Below are 25,560 nucleotides of genomic sequence, written 5' to 3'. Positions count from 1 at the left end.
TAAATCAATCTCGGAAAGGATATAAAAATGGATTTTTACCACTAATTAGAAGACTTTTTAAACCACCTACCGAAAAGTAGTAATAGGCGACTTTAACGCAGAAATGGGAAGAGAAAACATCTACAAAAATATCACAAGTTAACACGGAACTTCAAATAAAAACGGCATGCTGCTAATAAATTTTGCAATAGAACAAAAGATGTAAATCAGTATTACACATTTTGACGGAAAAAACATCTATAAAACAACAAAGATCTCACCTTGTAGTAACACTGCAAATCAAATAGACCACGTTTGAATTAAAAATAAATACGCCAATACCATCACGAATGTTCAAAGTTTTCGAGAAATGAACAGCAACACGATCAATCATTTTATGGTAGTAGCGACTATAAAAAAAGAAATTCCAAAAGAACCCAAACAAGTTTTAATGTAAAAAATCTAAAGAATAAAATCATAAAAAACCAGTTAAAATCGAAAATAACAAAAAGGTCAGAAGACACAATTCCAAATTAAGATACTGACCAAGAATATAGAGACCAAATAGAGAAGATAATAGTGAAAATGACAGAAAAGACAGTAGGAAAAATAAACAAAATAAACAGTAACGATTGTTTCGATACATAATGTAAAAGGGATTAAACAGACGAAAGGAAGAGTTATGAAGCAGCAAAGAAAAAATAAACCTGACCTGCAGGGAAAAGAAACGAGAACACTGGGAAAGAAAGTTACAAGATATGGAAAATCATATGATAAACAAAGAGGATAATAATTCGAACATCCAAGTAAACCACTTTTGTTGTAATTGGTATATTAAGTTAAAATTAAATTTAAAAATCCAGAAGGATTAAGTTTAAAACGTTTTCGAACTAATCAGTTCATCTTCAATGAACTTTGTAGTACTTGCAAAATAACCTCAAAACCAAACAGTGGTTGAGATTAAATGAATTAAACCATACTTGAACTTATTAAATTATCTGGCAGTATGCCGATGAAATTGGATTGCCAACAGGAAACATAAGTCCCTACTCATAAGAGTTTTCTACATCAGAACTGTAGGAATATTATATGCCAACTTAGTTACCATATACCATATCCACATATTTTTCATTGCCGAATTGATAAGGCATATTCTTCGTTGTTAATAGAGAAATAATGTACGCATACACAAAGAAATTATTTAATGCGATTCAAAACGAAAGAACGTTTAGTACATTCAACAGTAGTAGATTATTTAAAACAAATGACAATCACTGTATATATTCAACAAAGAGATCAGATCCTGTCATTGTCACCGCACACTAAAGTAATAAAATTTGAAAATATTAAAGTTCGTTTGATTACATGAAATCAACTTTACCTTCAAACAAAACACACTGTCTTTAGCATTCTGTCTTCGTTTGATCTTAACACATAACCTGCTCATCTTATCAAATTAGCTTTTATAAGTCTGACGATATTTTCAGTATCATAGAGAGTCACCGGAAAGCGTTGTGGTGCCATTTCCACTCTTCTGTCAATTTATCTCTTTGAGGTTCAAATATTATTATGAGAACCTTTCTTTTAAATACCAACAGCCTATTTATTTTCCGCTGATATAAAGTCCACGTTTCACTTTCATATGTAATAACTGGGCGAATAATTGACAAGTACAGTCTTAACTTAGATTATCTTTTAAGAAACTTAGATCTTAATAATGATAATAGGGAGTATAATGCTTTTTACCCACAGCCACTCTTTTTTTTCTATGTATTCATCTGTATCTTTCCCAGATATTTAAACTCTTTTACTACTTCGAAGTTATGGTCATTAATAGTTATGTTCTGCCTAACTCTTGGTCTTTAATTTTTGGTTACTATTATTTATATTTAGCTATTATCCTATTATAGCATGTATTTCGACTTCTCTTCATTTATTCGAAAACCCAGATCACCTGTTTTATAACGTCTCCTGTAGAATGAGCGACTGCATCTAGATCATTAGCAAAGGCCAACAATAGTTATGATCCTTGATTCGCAAATCCCCTGTCAGCTCAGACGATATTTTACTTATTGCATATTCTAAGGCCAAATTAAACAGCAACCTCTTATCTTTCTCTTACCTTTACGCGCATATGAGTCTGTGGTGCACATTTGAGTTAGCTCCACTAATTTTTTTTCTGGTATTCCCATTTATAGCATTGCTTTAGAAAGAATGCTATCAAAATGACATAACAGTAATAATAATGTTTATTCGACATGAATTTAATAATGTACATCTTATTTCTTCTTCCTCTTTTTATGTAGACAGTACTCTGTCTGTTTTTCAATGTACCTTTACCAAGTTATCGTTCCATCGATTTCGTGGTCTTCCCACTGATTGTCTTCTTATTGGGAAACCGACTCTTGCCGTCTTTACTACTCTATTTATTGTCATTCGGCTTATATGATCGTCCCATTCTACTCTTCTATTTCTTACCCAGTTCTTGATGTTCTTTGCCTTGCATCTACGTCGTATATCTGTCCTTCTAGCTCTGTTCCATTGTGTCTTACCATCAATTTTCTTAATTGTTTTTTCTTTGCTGTTTTTAACATCCTTTTTGTCCTCTCTGTGTCAGGTCGTGTTTTTGTCGCGTATGCCATTATTCGTTTGATGACTGTTTTGTAAATTCTGCCTTTCATTTCTTTCGCACTATTTTTATTTCTCCATATTATTTTATTCAGGCAACCTGCGGCTCTATTTGCTTCATTCACTTGATCTTCCACTTCAGTTTCGAGCTTTTCGTAGCTAGATAATTTCATGCCTAGATATTTAAACTACATCACTTGTTCTGTTATCTGACCTTCCAGCTCCAATCTTAGTAAATTTGCTATTATAACCATGCAACACAATAAAAGTAAAAGTGAAAGAAGAACTAACCTACCCTATTGAAGCTGGCACTGGAATAAGACAGGGAGATTCCCTGAGTTCTCTATTGTTCAACCTGATTATAAACTAAAAAGTAAGAACTACAAAAGGATACCAAATGGGGAAAAAAACTTAAAATAATCTGCTATGCAACCGACGCAATACTAATCTCTCAAAGTAAAAACGATTTAGCCAGAAAAACCAGAAAAGCCAGAAAATTTAACATGTTAATTTCTCCAAAAAAGACAAAATGCATGGTTACAACAGCAAATTTACTAAGATGTAAATTGGAGCTGGAAGGTCAGATAATAAAACAAGTGATGAAGTTTACATATCTACGCATCACATTATCTAGCTACGGAAAGCTCGAAATTGAAGTGGAAGATCAAGTAAATAGAGCAAACAGAGCCGCAGGCTGCCCGGATGAAACAATATGGAAAAATAAAAATATCGGGAAAGAAATAAAAGGCAGAATTTACAAAACAGTCTTCAGACCAATATTCACATACACGGCAAAAACACGACTTGACATAGAGAGGACAAAAAGGATGTTAGAAAAAGCAAAAAAAACACTTGGACAAATTGATGGCAAGAAACTATTGGACAGGACTAGAAGTACACATATACGACGTAATTGCAAGGTGGAATACATCAAGAAGTGGGTAAGAAATAGAAGAGTAGAACGGAAATGGATCATATAAGCCGAATGATAACAAATAGAGTAGTAAAGACGGCAAGAGACGGTTCTCCAATAGGAAAAAGATCAGTGGGAAGCCCACAAAAACGATGAAACGACAACTTACTGGGGGCACATTGAAAAACAGACAGAGTCATGTCTACATAAAAAAAAGAACCATGCATTTTGTATTTTTTGGGAAATGAACATGTTAAATTTTCTGGCGGCTATATTATATCGGTGCAGCATACGTTGTAAATTATCTTCACTTTGAGACAGTAGTATTGCGTCGTCTGCATAGCAGATTATTTTAAGTTGTTTTTCTCCCATTTGATATTCTTTCTTAGTTATTTCTTTTTTTATTTCATCCATAATCAGGTTAAACAATAAAGGACTCAGAAAATTCCCGTCTTATCCCATTGCCAGCTTCAATAAGGTCGGTTAGTTCTTCTTCTACTTTTACTTTTATTGTTTATTCCTAGAGGTTTCTCTCTTGCGTATAGTGAGTGGATAACTTCTTTTAAATTGACCCGGTCAAATTCCTTCTTAATGTTTACAAAACATAGATATGCCGGTTTGTTGTATTCTAATGATTACTCTTATACGTACCTCATTATTAATATAGCCACGGTGCATGATCTTCCCGATTTAAAATCTTATTGTTCTTCTGTTAGTGTTATAATTTCATTCGGTTTATTTGTTATCACTTTGGTTGTTAATTTTAGTGTTGTGTTTAATAAATTAATTCCCCTGTAATTTTCCGGGTCCGATTTGTCTCTCTTTTTGAAGAGAGCTATTAAAATGCTTGATGTCCATTCTTGAGGAATTCTGTTTTGTTCTATTATTTTTTGGATTAGTTTTAATAGTTTGGTCCAATCTGGTCCTCCGTACTTTAAGAGTAGTTCTGTATTCTGTCCTCTCGTGGTGATTTTTTATTTTTATTTTACTTGATACTTCCTTTATCCCTACCTCCTCAATATTTATTTTTTCGTTTGTCGTCACCTCTGGTGTTGGTGGTTCATTATTGTCACCTTTAGCAAATAAGGATTGAAAGTAGTCTACCCATGTTTCCTTCTGAATGTGTTTCGTTTTTATTAGCTCGTTTATCTCTTTTCTTTATCTCCTGATCATTCTCCATTTTTCTTTTTATGTTCCGTAAAAGTCGTGTTCCATCTGTTTTGAGAAGCTCTGCCAGTGCTCCCTTTTTATTTCTTTAACTAAAGCATTCGTTTCATTTCTGATTCGTTTATAGTGATTATATGCCTGTTATGTTTGTTGTGTTCTGTATTGTAAAAAGGTTTTCTTCTTTCCTTCACATGTTTTCTTCACTTACTGTTTAAACCATGGTGTTTTATTTTTTGATATGTTAGTGTTCGTTACTTTCCTTTCTCCAAGTGATTCTGTGGCTGAGTTAATTATGTTATTTTTAAGTTTTTCCCAGATTTCCTTGATGTTATCGTTTTCTACTTTATTTCCAGCGATATGTTCTGATATTTCTGTATTGGTATTCCGTGGATTTCGTATTTAGTTCTTTGACTTTGATTTTTGTTTGTGTTGGCGTCGCTCTCTTGGGTGTGAAATATTTCAGGATGATTCTTATTTTACATAATACTTGGCTATAGTCGCTACCTACATCTGCTGAGTTAAAGCAACTTTTGATCAGTTGATCAACAGTTCTCCATTTTCGTTTTTAACATTCTCTTTAGGTTTTTGCTTAATTTCGGGTATTACTTGATTGACTATTCGAGCGTTAAAATCTCACAACATTTTCATCTTCCCTCTGACTTGATCTACTACTTGTTGTAATTGGCCATAAAACGTTTCCCTTGTTGTTTGAGGCTTGTTATTTTCTGGTCCATATACTTCGATGATATTCAGGTCTTCCTTTTGTATTCTTATCCTTGCTGTAACAATCCGTTCTGATATGTATTGACACTTTTTGATGTGATTTTGGTACCTTTGGTGTATTAGTAAGGCTACAGCTTCTTTGGCCCTGTTTTCTTTTCTAATCCACTGTAGATTGGTATGTATTCACCTAATTTTGATTGGCCTTTTCCTTTCTTTTTTGTTTCTTGTTGAGCAAAAATGTCTATTTTTTTTTCTCTTTCAGTACTTGGGTTATTTCTTGGTCCCGTGAGTTGAGCGATCTGATATTCCAAGTAGTAATTCTCATCTGAACTGCTAACTGCAAAAAGGGGACATCTGCATAAAAGTAAATTTTACAGGAGAAGGTAAAAACTAAATAATTATATAACCAAATCACTTAGAATCAGGAAACTTGGTATACATGTTCAATATAACTTTATATACAATGATGTAAATAAGTGGTATATAATTTTAATTATATTTGTATAATATTCACATTTTAATGTTGTGTAGAAGTCCCCTTTTTGCAGTTAACTGTAATTCAAATAAAAATTATGAGGAATAATTCAATAATATAAACACTACTTGCCAAAAAACATCTTTATTTGCCATTATAATCAAGTAATATAAAGTACCAGTTCTATAAGTAAAAAACTAGGAGTAGAAAATAGTCGATAGTATTAATTGTCAACTTGGTGGACAGTGGGCCATTCTGTTATTTCCCTCCAAAATTGGATATTGTCATCGTCGATGAATCTTAGCATTTTTCTAATGTCTTCAACCTTGGATGCCATTAAGGTTTTTTCAGAGTAAGCTCGCGTTGAAGGCAAAACTATCACTTCTTCGGTTATTTTTCGAAGGTTAAACTTCTCAGATATGGCACCGTTAATGAACTCACTGCATGTGAGGATGCCAGGTTCCGCTCTATCGCATTTCATGTGATGGTAAGTTGAAATTTGAAACCTTATTTTTCTTTCCTTGGCCACCAATTACTGAAGTCGAGAAAAGCATCGTGTCTCAGCAGGTGTACTCGAAATAAATTTTGACGGGTTTTTAGAAGCACTCATTATCACATTAAGAATTTCTTCTATCAGATACAGCCTGTCAATTTTCTTTAGCTTCCTCTTGATCAAGGCAAAATCTCGATCACACGGCATGTATGAGTGACCCCTAATCGGATAGAGCAATTCAACGCTGTCAAATTTACCTAGTTCAACAAGTGTCATGATAAACCTTGCAATAGGATGGTTTTTATTTTGACCAGCGCAGTTATCAGCAAAAATTTTCAATTTTTTTACGTGAGGGTCACATAAAATGTATGTCTCAATATAATTACTCAAAAGACTTAAAACCTCGTTCGGGCCTTTGCCACCCTCTCCTTCGTGGTAAACATAGCAGACCATCGTTCCATGTTTCAAATTATGAATTCCGAAAACACTAACTGTCAATTTTCTGTCATAGTAGAGATCTTGCATAGGTATAATAGGTAAAGATATATTGGCCATGAAATCTATTGCAATTGCGGCAGTTGTTTGGTCTTTATCCTCCCGTTCTGCTCTGAGGTAATTATAAAATTTTTTGCTCCTTCGCTTATGAACTAGCAACTCAGCAACAGCCACTCTTTTTGCGTTGTCGTTTAAAAATTTGTTTTTAATTTTTAGTGATAACTCTTCACAAGTTACACATGTATCCTGCTGAGGTTGGCCGAATTTGAGATCAAAATTTTCTTTAAAGTATCTCCAAAAAGATTCGTAACTAATTTTATGATCAGCGTGTTTAACTTTGTACATGTCGTACATTTTCTGCACATTAAGTGTGGAATCAAGATATTAGATTTCGTGAGAAGTATAATGAGCTGTTTTAGTGGGGTACGAAGCAATGTGTTTATGTACTTCCGAAAGTACTTCAGTTGGTATTTTATTATAACTGCTACTTTTCACGCGTCGATCACAAGGAGTTTGCTGTTTATGAAGCAGATTAGATAACCGCTCACATCTTTTCTTTGTGATTCCAAAGCTCGCCAAAAATCCTTTTTTACAAATAGCAACTCTACTGCCATTAAGAAGTAAATTGTACATCACTGTCTTGGATTTAGGTTTTTTGTTTTTATCGGCGGGTAATCGCCGCTTAGGGACAGCACAATCCATAAGGCCTTGCAAGAAAACATTCTGTTCATCTTTATTGGATAAGTTGTTGAATGTGGAGAGAATTGTGGTCTTCTCCTCAGCATTCCAGTGAGACAAACACTTCAACTTGCATCTGAAATAAATGAGGCAGATATTAAAACAATTTAAAATAATTGACAGATTAACATAACTTAAATAATCTTAGTAAATTGTGTTAGAATGTCAGCCAAATGCAATGCAAATGATTATTACATTAAGTTACAAAATAAAAGCACAAGAAATTGAAGAGTAATATGGCTAAAACTGCTACTTACCCACATTCTAAGGCGGGAACACGAGCTAGTATCTCCTTTCCGGCTGCATTGACAAAAGAAATGCCGCGAACTCTTACATCACGATATTTATTTCGTGCATATTTATAAGAATTCACAACACCCTTTTTTCTTATGCAAGGTGTATCCGAATCACTATCACTACTAGCATTGCTACGAGCCATTGCAAACAAAGTTAGAGATATGATACAACAACACCTCTCTTATAAATAATTCAAGTCGAACTACCGCGGACACCGCTGTTGTCTACTGGTAGTCGTGCCGGTATTGAAGAGAAAACAATATGGGCCGACACGAGCGCAGCACCACACTGCGGGCTGTGTGTTAACTGCAAAAAGGAAACTTCTGCTGTAAAAGTCCCCTTTTTGCAGTTAAAGAAATTTTAGCCGCCATTTTTAATATACTTAGAATAGACACAGAAGTCCCCTGTTTGTTGAAAACGATGTGTTTACGTGTAAAGAACGCAATAATAACATAAAGTCAATTTATGAAAATTTGTTGCAAGTCCCCTTTTTGCAGTTAGCAGTTCCTGGGTTTTGGATATTTTTCGCTTGTTCTTATTTCTTGCCGTGGTCGTCTTCATAGTATCAATCCAATTCTGAGGCTGTACATTGTTTCTTTGAGCAGTATTCGTTTTTACGATTTGTAGGTTGCTAACCTTGATAATCACCCTCCACATTTTATCCGGGCTTGGGAAGTTGAGCTACTTAATCCACCAAGCAATCACCCCAAACAGCGTTTACAATGCACATTAAATAATCAAATTCCCATATGGGAATAAGTGGTAATGAGGAAGTGGACTCTCTGGCAAGCAATGCAACCACCGACCAAAGTATTGCTATCATAAATCAAATGCCTTGGACTGATCACAAAGTAAATATCAAAGCCCACGTATACAGAGCATGGCAAACTACTTGGGATCACACTGCTAATAAACTCAAAGAATGTCTAAGTCAAGTAGGAACCAAACTCATCTTACCAAATAATAGAAAAGACCAAGTCATCATTAACCGACTCCGAATAGGACATACTTTCCTTACACACAAGCATATCTTCAACCAGGAGGCTGCTCCGTTGTGTACCAAGTGCAATACTCAGTTGTCAGTGAAACATATAATTGTTGAGTGTCCAGTGTACCAGAACGAAAGAATCGCGTGTGCCCTTAGTGATAATTTAAAAAGTATACTAACGTCAAATTTACAGTCTTTATTAAGTTATCTTAAAATGACTAAACTCTATACCAGATTGTAAAAAATATTTTTTTTTATGCAACAATATGTATCTTACTGTTTGTGTATGTCCCCCCGCTAATAACCCTTAGTGGTTGATGCGGGTATATTTGTTTAAATAAAAAAAAAAAAAAAAAAAAAAAATAATCAAATATAAAATCTTAATGAGAATAAAACTAGATCAAAGGATAAAATTAATAAGAATAAACATAAGCAACTACAAGGAAATAAATTAGCACGTGGCTATAGCCTAAAAGTTGGATATACTTTCAAAATAGGGACTGAATATTCGAACTTGACTTTTCAATACGCGTCGATTGATATATCACATGTAGTATTTCGGTGATTTTAAAACAGTACTTCAGGTTGCATGTTTGGAACCGGAAGCCCGAGGTCAAGTTTTTCATCTTTAATACTTTCTTTGGGCTATAAGCTTTTATTCAACTCTTCATTTGTCATTCTATTTATTTTAATAACTTAGAAATTCGTTTAATTAGACATGTTTATAGTAACCTTAAAGCAAGATGAAGATATCAATAAGATTTATGGGATTACGCACATCTTGGGATTGAGAGTGAAGATCCAGCCAGTTAAGAGCTCGAAATTAGTGCCACAATATGACAGAAACCAAGCATATGGGCATACTTGAAAATACTGTGCCAGAGAACCAAGATGTATTACATGCACAAAAAAGCATTTAACTAAAGATTAATTAAAACAATTAATCAAGTGCATAGAATCATAAATACCATTGAAAAATCATTAGAATAAAATAAGGTAGGTATGTTCTACTATATTTCTTGATGTTGCTCAAGCCTTCGATAAAGTATGGCATGAAGGTTTGATCTATACGCTAAAAACATTTATGCCCAAGCAAAATTCGCAAATTTTAGAGTCTTATATATCTGAAAGATACTTAAAAATTAAACAAGAAAACACCTATTTAGACAACTGAAATTACAGCAGTAGTTCCGCAAGATAGCGTGTTGGGCCCGGACCTTTATTTGCTATGCATGTGCGATATACCCGTATTAAAACATAATACCACTGCCACCTTTGCTAACCATTGCTACCATTTTAGCGGTAGATGACACTATCGAAAAGGCAATAAACAAACTATAAACAGCAGTTAACAAAATAGATTCCTTGACAAAAAAAAACATGGAAAAATAGGTCGAACAAAAATAAATCTGTGCACCTTAACTTTACCAATAAAAAGATACAAAATATACCTGTTACAATTAATAATAACCAAGTACCATATACAAATACGGCAAAATATCTACCTATAACATTAGATCCACGACTACGCTGGAAATTTCATGTTAAGAAAAAAATGGAAGAACTTTTCATAAGATACAAAAAAATGTATTAGATGGTTAAAAGAAAGTCTTCCCTATCTATATACCAGAAGCTTTTACTTTATAAACAAATACTACGACCTATTTGGATTTCTGGTAGTCAAGAAAAGTAATACAGAAATAATCCAGAAATTTCAGAATAACATATTGAGAAACATTGTGAATGCTCCTTGGTACGTGAGGAACAACGACCTCCATAAGGACCAGGGTATAGAAACTGTGGCTACAATTATTAAGAAGACGACTGAAAATCATGAAAAGCGATTACATAGACATGTGAATGTAGAAGTATTCCACCTCCTTGACAACACAGGGCTAAAAAGAAGACTAAATAGGGCTAAATAGGACAGTTAATAAGAAAAAATTTTAACATCCCGTATCTCGAAAAACAAAGCATTTGCAGACATACATTTATATAGCAGACTGCCATTATTTCTTCATGCCGAAGTACTTTCTGAAGTTTGTGGCACTTATTTGCTAATACCTTGTATATTATACAATATATATTATTCAAATGGACTAAAACTTTGAACTTCTGCAACTCAGAAACAATTAATTTCTGATAAGGATAGATTAAAATTGCGTATTGGTGATTAATGACTAGATTATTAACGTAAATAAATAGGAAAAAAATATTCTATATTCCATTTAAAAACAAAATATTTGGAAAAACAGTTATTAATAAATTTTTTGGTAGTCATAAAATCGACCACTTTCACCCGTCAGACAGGAAAATCGGAAAACACGTTTTGTCAGGCGATATGAAAAGTAGTTTTTGCTGGTGTTAATGAAATTACCCTGAAAAAAATTACAGTAGAACCTCGATAAGTCAAACCTCAATAACTTAAAAACCTCTATAACTTCAAAAAATTATATGCTCCCTTCCCATCGGAGCCCAAAACCTCTACAACTTAAAATACACAACCTCGATAACTTAAATAAATAATATCAGTATTGGCCCTCAGTAACTTAAAGAAAGGTTTCCACAACCTCTATAACATAAAATTGTTTACCAATAAGTCATTTTGAAAGAACGTGCTTTCGGTCATATTTATTGCTTGCACGTGTTCACTTAATGTAAACTACATAATGTCTTATTGTTTTCTTCTTGGAATCTCTTAAAAGCTGTATTTGCGGCGGTTAGGATTAGGACAACAGCTGAACAGCTTACTGTATCATAAGTTTTTGATCACTGTCCTAGAAACATCGCTTTACGTACTGTGTGATAACTTGTTTAAAATGAGTTCAAAAAGAAAATTAACAACGCTAACATATGCTGATAAATTAAAAGCTATAGAAGCAGTGAAAAATGGATTCAAAAGAAAAGAAGTTGCGGCTGAGTTTGGAATACACGAGAGTACATTATCAATCATCATGAAAAAAGAAGCTGAACTATTGAAAAATCAAGAATCAGGAGGCAATCTTCAATGTAAGAAACGAAAAATTGCCGAATTCCCTAATTTGGAACAGTGTTTGTTTACGTGGTTAAAACAGTGTCGAAACAAAAACATCAGTCTCAGTGGACTTATACTGAAAGAAAAGGCTGTAGAGTTCGCTAATTCACTAAAAATCGATAATTTTAAAGACAGCAATGGCTGGTTAGAGAATTTTAAGAAACGACATGATTTAGCCTTCAAAAAAATGTGCGGCGAAAGTGCGAGCGTAAGCAAATCAGTCTGCCAAGAATGGAAATCTGAATTGCATAATGTAGTGAATAATTATGATCCCAATGATGTTTTTAATGCTGACGAAACTGGTCTGTTTTTCAAATGTCTTCCCGAAAAAACATTAACATTCAAAAATGAAAAATGTCATGGAGGAAAACACAGCAAGGAACGACTTACGATTCTGCTTTGTGTAAATTCTACGGGCACAGAAAAACTGAAACCTTTAATTATAGGTAAGTCAAAAAAACCTCGGTGTTTTGCAGGTTTAAAATCACTGCCCATGGATTATGAAGCCAATAAAAAAGCATGGATGACAGCAGAACTTTTTAAAAAATGGCTGATTAATATAGATAAGCAAATGTTAACTGCAAATAGAAAAATTATTCTGTTCATCGACAACTGCACAGCACACGGGGACATACCACCATTAAAGGCAATCAAAGTACAATTTCTTCCACCAAACACAACATCACAACTTCAACCTTTGGATCAGAGTATAATTAAACATTTTAAAACATCATACAGAAAAGAAGTTGTTAGAAGAATGATAGCTGATATGGAGCAAAATACGATTTCTTCTATCAATGTTCTTCAAGCAATGAGGATGGTGGACAAAGCATGGCGAAACGTAACACTCCTCACAGTGAAAAACTGCTTTAGAACCTGTGGTTTTTCTTCAGAACCTCAAGAAATCATTGAACCTCAAGTAATCATTGAAGAGGAAGATAATAATGTACCTGAAGAATGGAATAACCACATGTCTGCGTTAAAAATTACTTTTGACGACTTTGTTATTTGTGATGATAAAGTAGTCACAGCAGGGACGTTAACAGAGGAAGAAATATTGGAATCAGTTAACAACTGTATTGAAAGTGATAAAGACGATGAATTTAACGACGACCCACAAACTTCATCTACGAGCATATTAATCAACGAAGCAAAGAGTGCTATAACGACTGTACGATCATTTATAGAGCAGTGTAGCAACATAAAAGATAACGTATTCTCTTCTCTATTTGTCATTGAAAATCAAATGGATTTAGAATCTATGAATTGTTTAAAACAGAAGAAAATCACAGACTATACCTTTAATTATTGCTTTAACTTTTTTTAACGTGTATAATAAATGAATGTAGTGTATGTAGTAATGTAGTGTATAATAGATGCCTATATTTTATATAACTTCTGACCTATATTAATCCATCACAACATAGACCCTTGATAACTTAAAACCTCTATAACTTAAAATATTTGGTTTTTCCCTTGGACTTTAACTTATCGAGGTTCTATTGTAGCTAATTATCTATGAATTCCGACACAGTAGTTGTTCCGACATATTCGAATCATCAGACGCTTTGAATGACCTATATTTATCATCTCATATAATTTTATTTTCATGTTCTTTTTTACAATTTTTAAGCTATTTAATTAAAAAGAATAACAGTATTTATAAATTTCTGGCAGATCGTAAAATTGACATGTTTAGAAAATTTAAGAAAAAACCCCCCAGAACCAAACAAAGTCGCACAGGGAAACCGTGTCAGACTCGGCCTAAGGAAACGATACTCAGTCTGGGAAGAGTATCTATCATCAATTTTATTAGTTTTAATCAAATAAAAGGCAGATATCAGGCACAGTTTTTATTAAATCTTGCCCAAGTACTTTTGCTCCTAGAGCATCTTCAGAAGCATCTGAAATAAGCCAAGAACGTTTTTTTAACTAAAGAAAAATTGATTAACTTTGAAAAAACTCGAAGTTGATGGTTAATAAAAAAATTATGTAATATAACGTTTTAGACTTACTTCGTTAAAATTAGGCTACCCAACATGGTGATGTCATAAACTATAACGTATACATTTACACAACACGAGACAAAGGACAAACACTTTAAAAATTATTATAAAATTCGAAGAAGCTACATATTGGTTGACACCAGGAGAGAGAATGGCTTCGGAAATGTTAAAGTGATATCTGACATATGACAACATGGCTGGTCAGTCACAATCATGGTGATGTAATCTGCACATTTTAAAATTCTTTGAAACAGAGCATTGACCAAAGGTCCAACTGACACTACTATAGGAAGTCAACTGATGAAATATGAAATTATATCGATTATTTTATGTAGATTGCATAATCCAGATCTCGCACTCAAACCAGTTAGTAATAATTAAGGTGTTAGTTTGGGGCAACTGAAGTGGACGTAGAGTATGAATGCAAGAAATAGACTAAACAATAAACTTTTTTGCCGACGGGCCCTCTAACTGTTTGCGTTGTGGTTACAAACCTCAAAATTTCAATTTAAAATAGTAAATAATTGATATAATATTTTAACATCTATACAAATGACAGTGATATTTGCTGGTAAGAAAGGCCAGAGAATTACATTCCCAGCTGCAGGGTAAAGTAAAGCAAGAAATAAATTGTAGCTGTTTTAAAGATTAGAATTCCTATCCGATTGAAACTAAAATTTGATAATCAATCATACTAAAAAGAAAAATATGTTTTAATATTTACCTAAATATCTTACCTAATAATGTAAACATCTTCCTGGTCCATATTGTTGACATTATATTTTTCTTTATAATTATATCGGATAAACTGCCAGCCACAATTAAGGTCACAAAGTTAACAATATAAGGAATAGATGATAAAACACCATTCTAAAATAGAAAATGTATCAAAAAAATTTTATTTCAATAAAATTTAATTGTACTGTTATTAGTTTCAGTCTGGTTTAATATCAGCTTTAGTCTAAGTTTTCATATGACCACACCATCTTTGGTATGCCATAGCATATTATTAGGCTATTTTTACTAATATATAAAAATAGAATATATAAAAAATGCGGAGAACAAGTTTTATGGACAGAATTCATATTCCGCGACACCCAAAGGCTATTTGCTTTATAAGTGCTTCCATACTACTCGTATCCACCACGTACTCTGAACATTTCTTCTATTGTATATGGATAATAAGTACCCTGTCACTAGTAACCGTAAATAGTCGTTCTTGAATAAATTTTTTAAGTTGTAAAAGTCTTACTAATATATATCATATTCAAGCAAGCCCTGCGAGAACTACAGGAAGGCGTTTTAATCAATGGAGTGCATATAAACAACATTAGATAAATATAAGCGTGTAAATATAAGTAGAGGACAGGCTTGATCTTTTCTTCTTCTTATTCTTCTTCCTTCTTTTATGTAGGCTTTAAAGCCTGTTTTTTCTTTTATATTAGCCTCCTAAACTGTTTAAATTGTCGCACCATCTTTTTCTTGGTCTTCCAATACTTCTTCGTCCATTTGGTGACTTATCTCATGCTATTCGTACTATTCTATCCTCTTCTATTCTACTAATGTGTTTGTTGCACTTCTGTTTCCGTTTTGTCACCTATCCATTTATGTCTTCTATATTGCATGTTCGTCTTATGTTTTCGCTTCTCTCCCTATACAACAGACTTTTCCCTGATATTCGTCGGAGTATTTTCATCTCTTTTGTTTCTAGTAGTCGCCTTGTTTTAGATGTGTCAGGTCTTGTCTCCGCCGTGTATGTTATATAGGTCTAATTGCTGCTTTATAGATTCTTCTTTTTGTGTCTTGTCTTAGGTGCTTGTTCTTCCACATTGTGTCATTAAGAGATCCCGCCGCTTTACTTGCTTTTAAGGTTTTTGTTGTACTTCTTCTTCGACATCTCCGTAACTAGTTATGTCTATTCCCAGATATCTAAACATTGCTTCCTGCTTTATTATTTTTCCATCAATTTCGATTTTACATCGTAGTGGGTATTTAGATGTTGTCATACATTTGTTTTTTTTTTCTGCTGATATTATCATATTGTATTTCTTGGCTGTTGTATTGAAGATGTGTGTTAATCTTTTAAGCTCGTCTTCTGTCTCGGCGATTAATGCGGCGTCGTCTGCATAACATAATATTGGATTTCTTTGTTCCCCATTCTGTAACCATGACCTTTACGTATTGCTTGTATTATTTCGTCCATTCGACCCTGTCTGACTCCGCTTTGTACTGGTATACACTGTATTAGTTTTCCATTTATCTTTGCCTGTATTCGATTATGGAAATAGATGTTTTCGATGATTCGTTTCGAAGGTGTCGAGTCTCGTCTCCACCGTATAGGTTGTTATAGGTTTAATTTCTGTTTTATAGATCCTTCCTTTTCTGTCTTGTCTCCTTTTCTGTACTTGTTTCTTCAAACTGTATCATTAACAGATCCCGCCGCTTTATTTGCTCTCAAGACTTGTTGTCGAACTTTTTATTCAATGTCTTTATAATTATTTAAATCTATTCCTAGATATTTCAACTGCAGTTCCTGCCTTATTATTTTTTCTTCGATTTTTATTTTACATCATAGTGGGTATTTCGATGTTTGTGTCATAAATTTGGTTTTTTAGATAAGATTATCATAATTTTTTGCTGTATTTTTGAAAGATCATCTTAGATCTCGGCGACTAATGCAGCATCGCATATTATTTGTATGTCTCTGTTCCCTATTCTGTCACTCACCATGACCTTGAAGTACTGCTTGTATTATTTCGCCCTGTATTATAATAAATAGCAGTAGGTTTCCCTATTTTCAATTAAAATTGCCCATTAAGATTACATACTCTGCTTTTTTTGCCATCATTGCTTCAATAATTTCTTCATAAAATTGCTATACTTCTATAACTTCGTGACCCAACATCGGGGCATTGTTCTAAATAATTTTATATGTATGATCTTGGTTAACTTTTATACCTATTGATACTACTCTTTTCTATATAACCTTATACTGTGTGATTCTGGATGTCACCTTTTTATTAATGAGTGCGCCTACGCCGCCTACTGTTGCTTTATTTTCATCTCCTTGTGGAATAATTGGTGGCCGCTTTTTAGTCCGGTACATTGCTCTCCTTTTCGTTGTACTTCTGCTAATCTGATCACTGTTTACATTATTTTCCTAATTTCTTCTTCTAATTCTCAGCTGCTTGTTCGTAACACATTTGAAAAATAATGAAAATGTTGCCAATGTAAGCCCATAATACTGATATATGGTAAATGAGTCAATACGCACAATCTTAGGTAGTTTCTATTTTTTATTGATGGTAAATTTTGGGCTACCGGTTTCAGGGCTTACAATATATGCCATATTATTAGGCCCTAGTTCATTAGTCTTGGTAACTAAGGTAATCTTGCAAACCAAAATCCCCCTCAAGAAGTTCATGAAGTCCAGAGTAAAAAATTGAATGAGTTATTTTAGTAGTAGTAGTTTACTGCAACATCATTAATAAGATAGTTTTTCACTTTGTCATTAAATTCATCTAGAATTGAGAGATTGAGGAGCCCATAGGTGTCCCAAATATTTGTAGATAATAATTAACATCAAAAACCAAGAAGTTGGTGTTAAATACTAATTGCAACAGTTCTGCAAATACATTCCAGGATACAGGACAGTTAGGTTGGATGGAGTTCCAGTGATTTCTTAGGGAGGTAATGACAGTTCTTCTTCTTCAGGTATCATCTCCGCTACGGAGGTTGGCAATCATCATAGCTATTTTAATTTTTGAGGCAGTAGCTCTAAAAAGTTGTTTTGAGCTGCATCCAAACGATTCTCTCAGGTTCTTGAGCCATGAAATTCGTCTTCTTCCGATGCTTCTTCTGCCATCTATCTTTCCTTGCATTATGAGTCGCAGGATGCCATATTTCTCGCCCCGCATCACATGTCCGAGATACTGTAGCTTTCTTTCTTTAATTGTAAGTTCAACTTCCTTCTCTTTACCTATTCTTCTCAGTACTTCATTGTTCGTAACTCTATCTACCCAGGAAACCCTCATAATTCTTCTATAGGTCCACATTTCAAAGGCGTTAAGTCGTCTCATTGTGTCTATGACACTAGATAAAGGTAAATTAGTAAAAAGAGATACTACATCAAAACTCACTAAAATGTAACCTTGTGGAAGTTCAAAATTATTAATAAAGTCACTAAAGTGACATGAATCAATAATATTAAAGTTGTTCTTATAATTATATGATTTAGAAAAGATGTCAGTTAACGAGATGGTTTGGCCGTTCATCTGCAGAGATCTTTCGGCAGCAGTTTTCAAAGCTACAATTACCATTTAGATCGCCAACCTGCACAATAAGAAGAAGAAGACAATACTGATGTCAAGGGTATTTAAGTAATTATTGTTGTTTACTTTAATCATATATTAAAGTAGATAGAAATTATTATCTAATCATTTTTCAATTTAGATACTTACGGATTTTATATCATACTTCAGAATTTTGCTCATATATGTAGGCATTTCCGCTAGAAGTGTTTGCCAACACCAAAACTGGGCTACTGCGTTTATCCAAATAACCCAGAAAGGTCGATTAGTCAAAATAGCTTTCCAAGGAACCTGCATCTGAAAATTTGGTTTATTATTAATAATATTAATTTTAATGCTTAGTGAAGAAAATTTTACATTTTAAATTTACCTTAATATAAGCTACATTGTGGCAGATTCATATACATTGGCTCGTTAGTGACTACTACTAACAAAACAAGAAGAAAATAAAAGACCTTACAAATAGGGCATACATACTATGGACTCCAAAAACAATTCCACTCAAGAAATATAAAAAAACACTTTACTTATTATATTGTAACCTCGGAAACCTTTTTTGGATGGTGCTAGAAAGGTCACCAATGGAGACACTGCGGACGGCAGCCAGATGGTTGGTGGAGAGCGAGTCGTGGGTTCGAAACTAGCTTTTGGAACCAGGAATGGGTCCAACGGACGAAATAAGTAAAGATACGATAAGAGATATTGGAAAAGACACAGAAATGAACAAAAAGATAGATGGGTAAAATTACCAAAGATAAGATAAGATAGGGAACAGGGCACCACTTAATTTTTTGGGGTTTAAGGAGAAAATTAAGAAACCTTAGAAAAGAAAAGAGATAAGGAAAGATGTTTAGGTTCTGAGACCAAACCCAAGAAAAGATATCACAGTTAATTATTGAATAAATTTGGTCAACACTCTACATAAACAAAAAATAAATATATAAGGTATTACACTTACTTACCTACGAAACTTAATAAGCCTGATCTTTCTACTGGTCAAAGGTATAGTTATATTTAAAGGTAAAAAGCAAATATATCAGGGAACTTTGTTAGGATTCGACAAATAAAATACATACATGAAACAGTAACAATATATTAAACAACAACACAATTACGACGCTGCTGAATGCAACACAAGTAATAAAGATACACCAACAACTATAAAATGGTGGTATACATATAAAAATAGGCAGAAATATAATTAGAAAATATCTTTACAAAGATATAAGTATAACACAAGCATGCACAAATAAAGTTTTGGCGAATCTCGAGATATTATAGCAAATAAAATTGAATACAAATTATAACAAACACAAAAGATAACAAAAATTAATAAAATTTAAATTTACAAAAATACAAAAAAGTTTACTGACGTGAAAACATAAAAATTTAACCAAACCGCACTTGGTTAAATCGATTATTTGGTTCGTAACAAAAAAAAATATAGAATGTTCTTTAATTGACTGCAAAATTCAGTAGCTACTCTCAATTACATTTGAAGACATGTATGATCGTTCGATACGTCCAGATAATGGGAGATGATATGATGCTATACCATGTTACTTGCCCAGATAGGTGGAGATATTAAAATTATGTCACTTACAGTAATTATTCCTGAAGGCTGCTGCTTTAATTCACTGAAGTTAATACTGTACTGGTATTAAACACTGAATTTATTTACCCTTGAAGGTGCTTTACAACTATACTTAAACTAATATAGTGTAAGATAAAAAAAACTCTAATAAGCAAGTGTATACACACTTATAAAGAAAATGCACAGAGACGGTAAGGTAGCAGATACGATATTGTGAACTAAGCGTCTTACTTCGACGGATGCCCACCGATAAGTTGTTTTCTCTACGAGTGCCCACCGAGAAGTTGTTTTCTCTACGAGTGCCCACCGAGAAGTAACTTGGTTCCTCTAAAATTTTACCAAGCTACCCAAGAAAAGGTGAGGGTATCTTCCCCCCAAAAATGATAGGCCAGCTGTATGTATTTCTGAGAAGATAAGGTTATAACGGCTATCGGAAAGTTCGAGGTAATTTGGCACGTGATAAAATATGAAATCCCGAGATTGGGTCTTTACAGAAAAATTACTATACGGGCCTTCGGAATATTTACAAATCTATCATAAAAGACCCGGATTAAGACGGAAAGGATTAAAAACCTTTCGGACGCAAGGAAATTCCGGGCATTCAATAAAATTTTGAAGACGGTAAACCGAACATAAGCGTATCATCCACATGGGTAAAAGGAATTAAAATTAATTTAATATAATAATTAAAAAAATGTTACAATATACAAAACACTTATGAGGCCGGCCCTTACACATGGGGCTGAAACATGGACTCTAATGCAAAAGGATGAAAGACTTTTGAGAATATTCGAGCGTAAGATACTCCGCAAAATATTTAAAGCTATAAACAATCAAGGGCAGTGGCACAAAAGCTATAATTTCGAATTATATCAACTCTTTAATGAACCAGATATCGTAACATGCATTACACTTAGATAGGCTGGACACTTAATACGAATGTCTGACAATATGATTGCTAAAAAAATAACGAAGGAACACTTATAGAAACAAAAAACAGAAGCCGACTGCGAATTAGAAGGTTAGATGGAGTTGAGACCAACTTGTATAAAAAATGTTAAAACCAAGGAATCTGTGTTTTACGTTTATCATGAAGGCCAAGCCAATAAAGGCGCTAATGAAGTTTGTTCGATGTTTTTGTCCCATTATTTTGAAACTTTTTTACCCGATAACGTACAAGAAAAATTTCTGTTCAGCGACCTGACAGCGAACTGTCCTGGACAAAATAAGAACCATATGATGATCTGGTTTTTGCTCTCAATGACGGATACAGGCAGATTTTCCAAAATAATCCATTACTTTCCAATCAGAGGACATTTATTTTTGCCGAATGATCGCGATTTTGGGGTGCTGAAATCAAAAATTAAGAAGCATGACAGAATTTATGTGCCAGACCAATATTATTCCCTTATGGCAGGAGCTGGGACAAATTGTTCCGTTTTTGAGATGAAGACATGTCAGATATTAGATTATCGTAACTGGTGGCCAACATATTACAAGCGAAACTGCCTCTCCAATGAAAGCCTAGGTTCAAAGGTACAAAAGCAACAAAAAAGAACCTTCTCTTCATCGTCGTTTATGTCGTTTGAATACGATAAGCATGCAAAAGGTACAGTTGTGACTCACGATTTTATTGACGGTTTCATTAGTCATACGTTTCGTCTTTCCAAAATCAAACGCTTTGTGTTGCTATCAACATCATTAGCTTACCCAAATAATGCTGTAGTCATTAATCTCAAAAAAATTGCAAATATCAAGCAAGTTCAAAACAGCATTTTAGAAGAATATAAACCATTTTACGAGAAAACTTTTTAGTGGCCTACCAGTGAGTAAGCTGACGACGTAGCCCCTGAATCAGATAATGATTTGATTTTGTTCCATAATATTATTATTTAATAATTACCAGTTTCTGTAGTTACTATACTTTCGAAATAAAAATATAAATGGTTGTATTTCTGTTTTTTTTTTCGTTTCATGCAAAAACAGCATTAGTCCAATATTTCAAAAGTCATTTTTCAAAAAACCTTAATTTTTTTCGAGACGATTTATAGATCATTATGATTAGAACCACAATAACAATATAACTTTGGATTTTGTGGTCATCCATTTTATCCATCTGTCAACTATTTAGTTTTTTTGCTCTCCTGTAAAATTAGGAATATGTGACTCGTGTTGTTTTTGAAATGACCGATTCAATTGTCAAACTAGTAATATTTTAAATCACAGACGGATTGGATCTTCGGAATAATATATAGAATTAGTTACTAACCTTTCCTGTTTCTTCTCCCAAATCACTTTTTATGTACCGCTTTTCCCTTTCTGATATCCATGGATGTTTGTCAGGACTATCCGCTCCAAGAAAAAAATAAAGTATCACCCAGAGATATCCTAAGCCTCCGTAAAGGTAAAATGAAGCTGGCCAGCCCCACCAGCTAGATGAAATATATCCTACTATTGGCATAGTAATAATTGTACCAAAGGGTGAGCCTAAAAAATAAGTTAACACAAACTATAGAATTTTTTTACAGTTATGGGTAAGTAAATTATAAAATACGCGGTTGTCCAATTTAAAAACGTTTCGCTCTTCTGAATATTTTTAAAGATTATTCTGCAATGTCTGAAAATTGTATTGTTTTATATGATTGCAGAGTCAAATACAGATACTACTGTATCAAATGTGTCGAATATGGAAAATCTTGGAAACGATAATATAGCTGAAGACTTTACAAAAAGCGGAAGAAAGAAGTTAAGAAATGAAAGTATATGGGAAGAACATGTAAGAAAAACAAAACGAGATGCCGGTGAAGAGTACTAAAATATTAGTTGTAATGTTGTGCAATCTAAAACGTTTATCGCCAGTGAGTGTGATTGCCGCTTCAAATGTAATGAGAAGGTACCTAATGACATCCAGAAAAACATTCATGAGATATTTTATGAGTTAAAATCCTGGCATGCTCAAACAGCTTGGTTGTGCAGCACTATAGTAATAATGGTACCAAAAAGACCACGTAAACGATCAAAAGACCACCAAGTTAAAATTGACCATTGTTTGTACCAGTATTTTAAAAATAATACACCCATGTCTGCTACGAAATTAATATTGTTGAGTGACTGTTGCGGTGGTCAAAATCGCAACTGGAATATGGTCTTTTTATGATTTTTATGGTAAATGTGCTGCCCAATATTTAAGAAATTTATGTATACTATCTCGTTACAGGTCATAAGTATTTACTTAATAATTGTGACTTTACTTTTATCATTCGAGTTCAAAAAAACGAAGTAACACCTACACACCAGACGAATGAATTGATGGAAAGTTTATGTTTATGTTTGTTTCGATAACATATCAATAAAATATCTACAAATAATCACAGACTCAGTTTGCCCATAAGTAAGGTACATAAAGGAACTTATGCCAAAGGTATCTTATCCTTAGCAGGAACACTTTGTGTTCTTGTTTTCATAGAAATGCACGTCTTTTTATAGTAGACTGGCCACCAATGTTGGAAATCTAATATATCTTCTGTGCTAACTTCTTCAACTGTCAACGTATCTGTACTATTACTAGAAGTGATAATAATTTCGGTTATCAGATGTAAGGTGTACACCCTATCATGTCTTATTAATTTTCTCTCGATGATTGAAAAATCCCTGTCACCGGGAAGGTAGGAGTGGCCTCTGATAAAAAATACTGCTCAATTCGATTGAACCGACCAATGTCGATAAGGGCTAAAAACACTTCATTTAATTTCCATGGCGATCCATTCGTGGTATAGATAAATATACGTGGTAAATATGGGGTGAATAAGAAAAACATCAAATAAAAGGTTTTCTGTTCAAATAACCGAAATTTCTAGCACATGGGGTTGATTTGCTTTTGTTTCTTGACCATTTTCTCTTTTCAATTTATTGTAGAATTTTTTTGACCTATGCTTGTAAATCATTAATTCTACAGCAAAAATTTATTTTTGCTGCATCACTGAGATGAAGACTTCTAAATTTTAGATTTAGTTTTTCTCAAATACAGCATAAATCAATCATCTATCAATGACATAATAATTATAATCAATGATATATGCTTCTCTTTTCCTCAGATTTGGAGAAAATCCTGACTTTTCTATTGCTTCTGTTTTTTTTTGTATTTGCGTAATTTCTCTTTCTTTTGGAAATATTTTCTTTTCTGTTTCTTCCATCCATCCAATCGCACTACAGCTTAAATCGGGCCTTGGCCTCTTTCAACACGCTTCTCCAATCATCTCGATCTACCGCTGTTCTTTTCCATGAACCCGTTCCCAGGCAGTTCCTGGCATCCTCATCGACTTCGTCTTCCCATCTCTTTTTAGGTCTTCCTTTCTGTTTCTTGCTATTTTTTAATTTATCTAGTTTTTTGGTTCTTATCCATTTAAACCTTTCTTCACTTTTTTGCTGTCACTCCTATAATTTTATCTGTTGCTTGTATCATTAGTTTTTTTTTATTTTATTTTCAAATATTCTTGAATATTGTTTATGTGTTTTCGTTGTTTTCACTTATTTCTTGCTTGTATTTCTTTTTAACCTCTGGGTTATTTAGAGCTTCTAGATCAACGGTCGATAATTGGCGGACCGCGGTCCAACTTCGGAATTTTTAAAAGCCGTTTCTTGCGTCGATAGGTAACGTAGACTTGGCAATACCGCCGCTGCTTAGCTTGAGCAATTGAACATAGCTAGCCTGTCGTACTAGAACTGAGAGCAAGTGAGTGTCGTTGTGACTGTTGCTGATTGTCTTTTGTGTTGTTCGCTTGGCTAACTTGTAATTGACGATCCTTGTGACTGCAGGGACTGAACAGTATCTTTTTACGCTTCCTGATAGACCTGACACTGTTTCAGTTTGCCTAAAACTGTTGTTCTTATTAAAAATATTAATTTAAAGAAAAATTGTGGAATGACCCATCAACATTTTTATAAATGTTCCAAAGTTTCCTCTGGAACGTGAAGCTCGCTGAAAAAAATCAAAGACATATCTAGCTTCTTAGCAAAAAGGCGCATCCATATTACTTCGAAGTATGACCAAGCAAGAAAAATCTGCAGGCTCTGTTTTGCGTGTTTTTTGGACGTTCGATAAACAATAAAAACCATTTTTAGACTCTTAGATAGGTAAAGCATGTATGGAGTGGCCGCAGCACTTTTTGAAAATAAAAAGGATATTGTTGCCGCCATTCAAGATATTCCATTGTCGGCAAAAAGCAATACAAGTAGAACCGAAATATTCGCTGCAGGCAATAAAACGGATTTACTCGAACACTTTATGAATCATGTAACATTGTTGACGACGGACGAATGTGTATTTTCGTGAGATTTTATGGTATTGAAAATAAAATATTTAGGAAAAAATTGCCTGCAGTCTTGCCATAGTTTGAAGGCCACATTCGTGAAAAAGATGTATTCCCGACTTTTGGTGAGTTCATGACAAAATTAAACATTAATTACGATAAAATGGCGTCTTGCAACTAAAGGTGCTCCAGCTTTGATCAATAAAGAAAGGGAGCTTATAAAGCGAATTAAAGAAAAGACTGCTGGGCTACCATCTTATTAATACATAATTCACCAGGAAACCCTATGTGGAAAACTTAATGACACTCTGAAAGTGGTAATGAACAATGTGATTAAGTTGATTAATTTTATGAGGTGCCATTCTGTTCTTCAGCACAGGCAGTTAAAAGTTTTTCTGTCTGAGTGTAATT

General features: G+C 33.6%; 1 protein-coding gene across 2 annotated transcripts in view; it reads right to left on the bottom strand.

Annotated features, from left to right (window-relative positions):
- LOC140443427 (sialin-like) overlaps positions 1-25,560 on the bottom strand; it is a 73,957-nt gene that overhangs the window by 9,244 nt on the left and 39,153 nt on the right. For both annotated transcript variants that reach the window (XM_072534681.1, XM_072534680.1), the window contains exons 4-6: positions 22,110-22,327; positions 18,397-18,543; positions 14,674-14,806 (exon numbers count right to left, since the gene is read on the bottom strand). In XM_072534681.1, the coding sequence (XP_072390782.1) occupies positions 14,674-14,806; positions 18,397-18,543; positions 22,110-22,327 (498 nt within the window). The remainder of the gene's footprint in view (positions 1-14,673; positions 14,807-18,396; positions 18,544-22,109; positions 22,328-25,560) is intronic.

Source organism: Diabrotica undecimpunctata, chromosome 6, assembly GCF_040954645.1.
Source record: "Diabrotica undecimpunctata isolate CICGRU chromosome 6, icDiaUnde3, whole genome shotgun sequence".
NCBI lineage: Eukaryota > Metazoa > Arthropoda > Insecta > Coleoptera > Chrysomelidae > Diabrotica > Diabrotica undecimpunctata.
The sequence above is the reverse complement of the archived record's forward strand: the minus strand, read 5'-3'. Positions and strand labels throughout refer to the sequence as shown.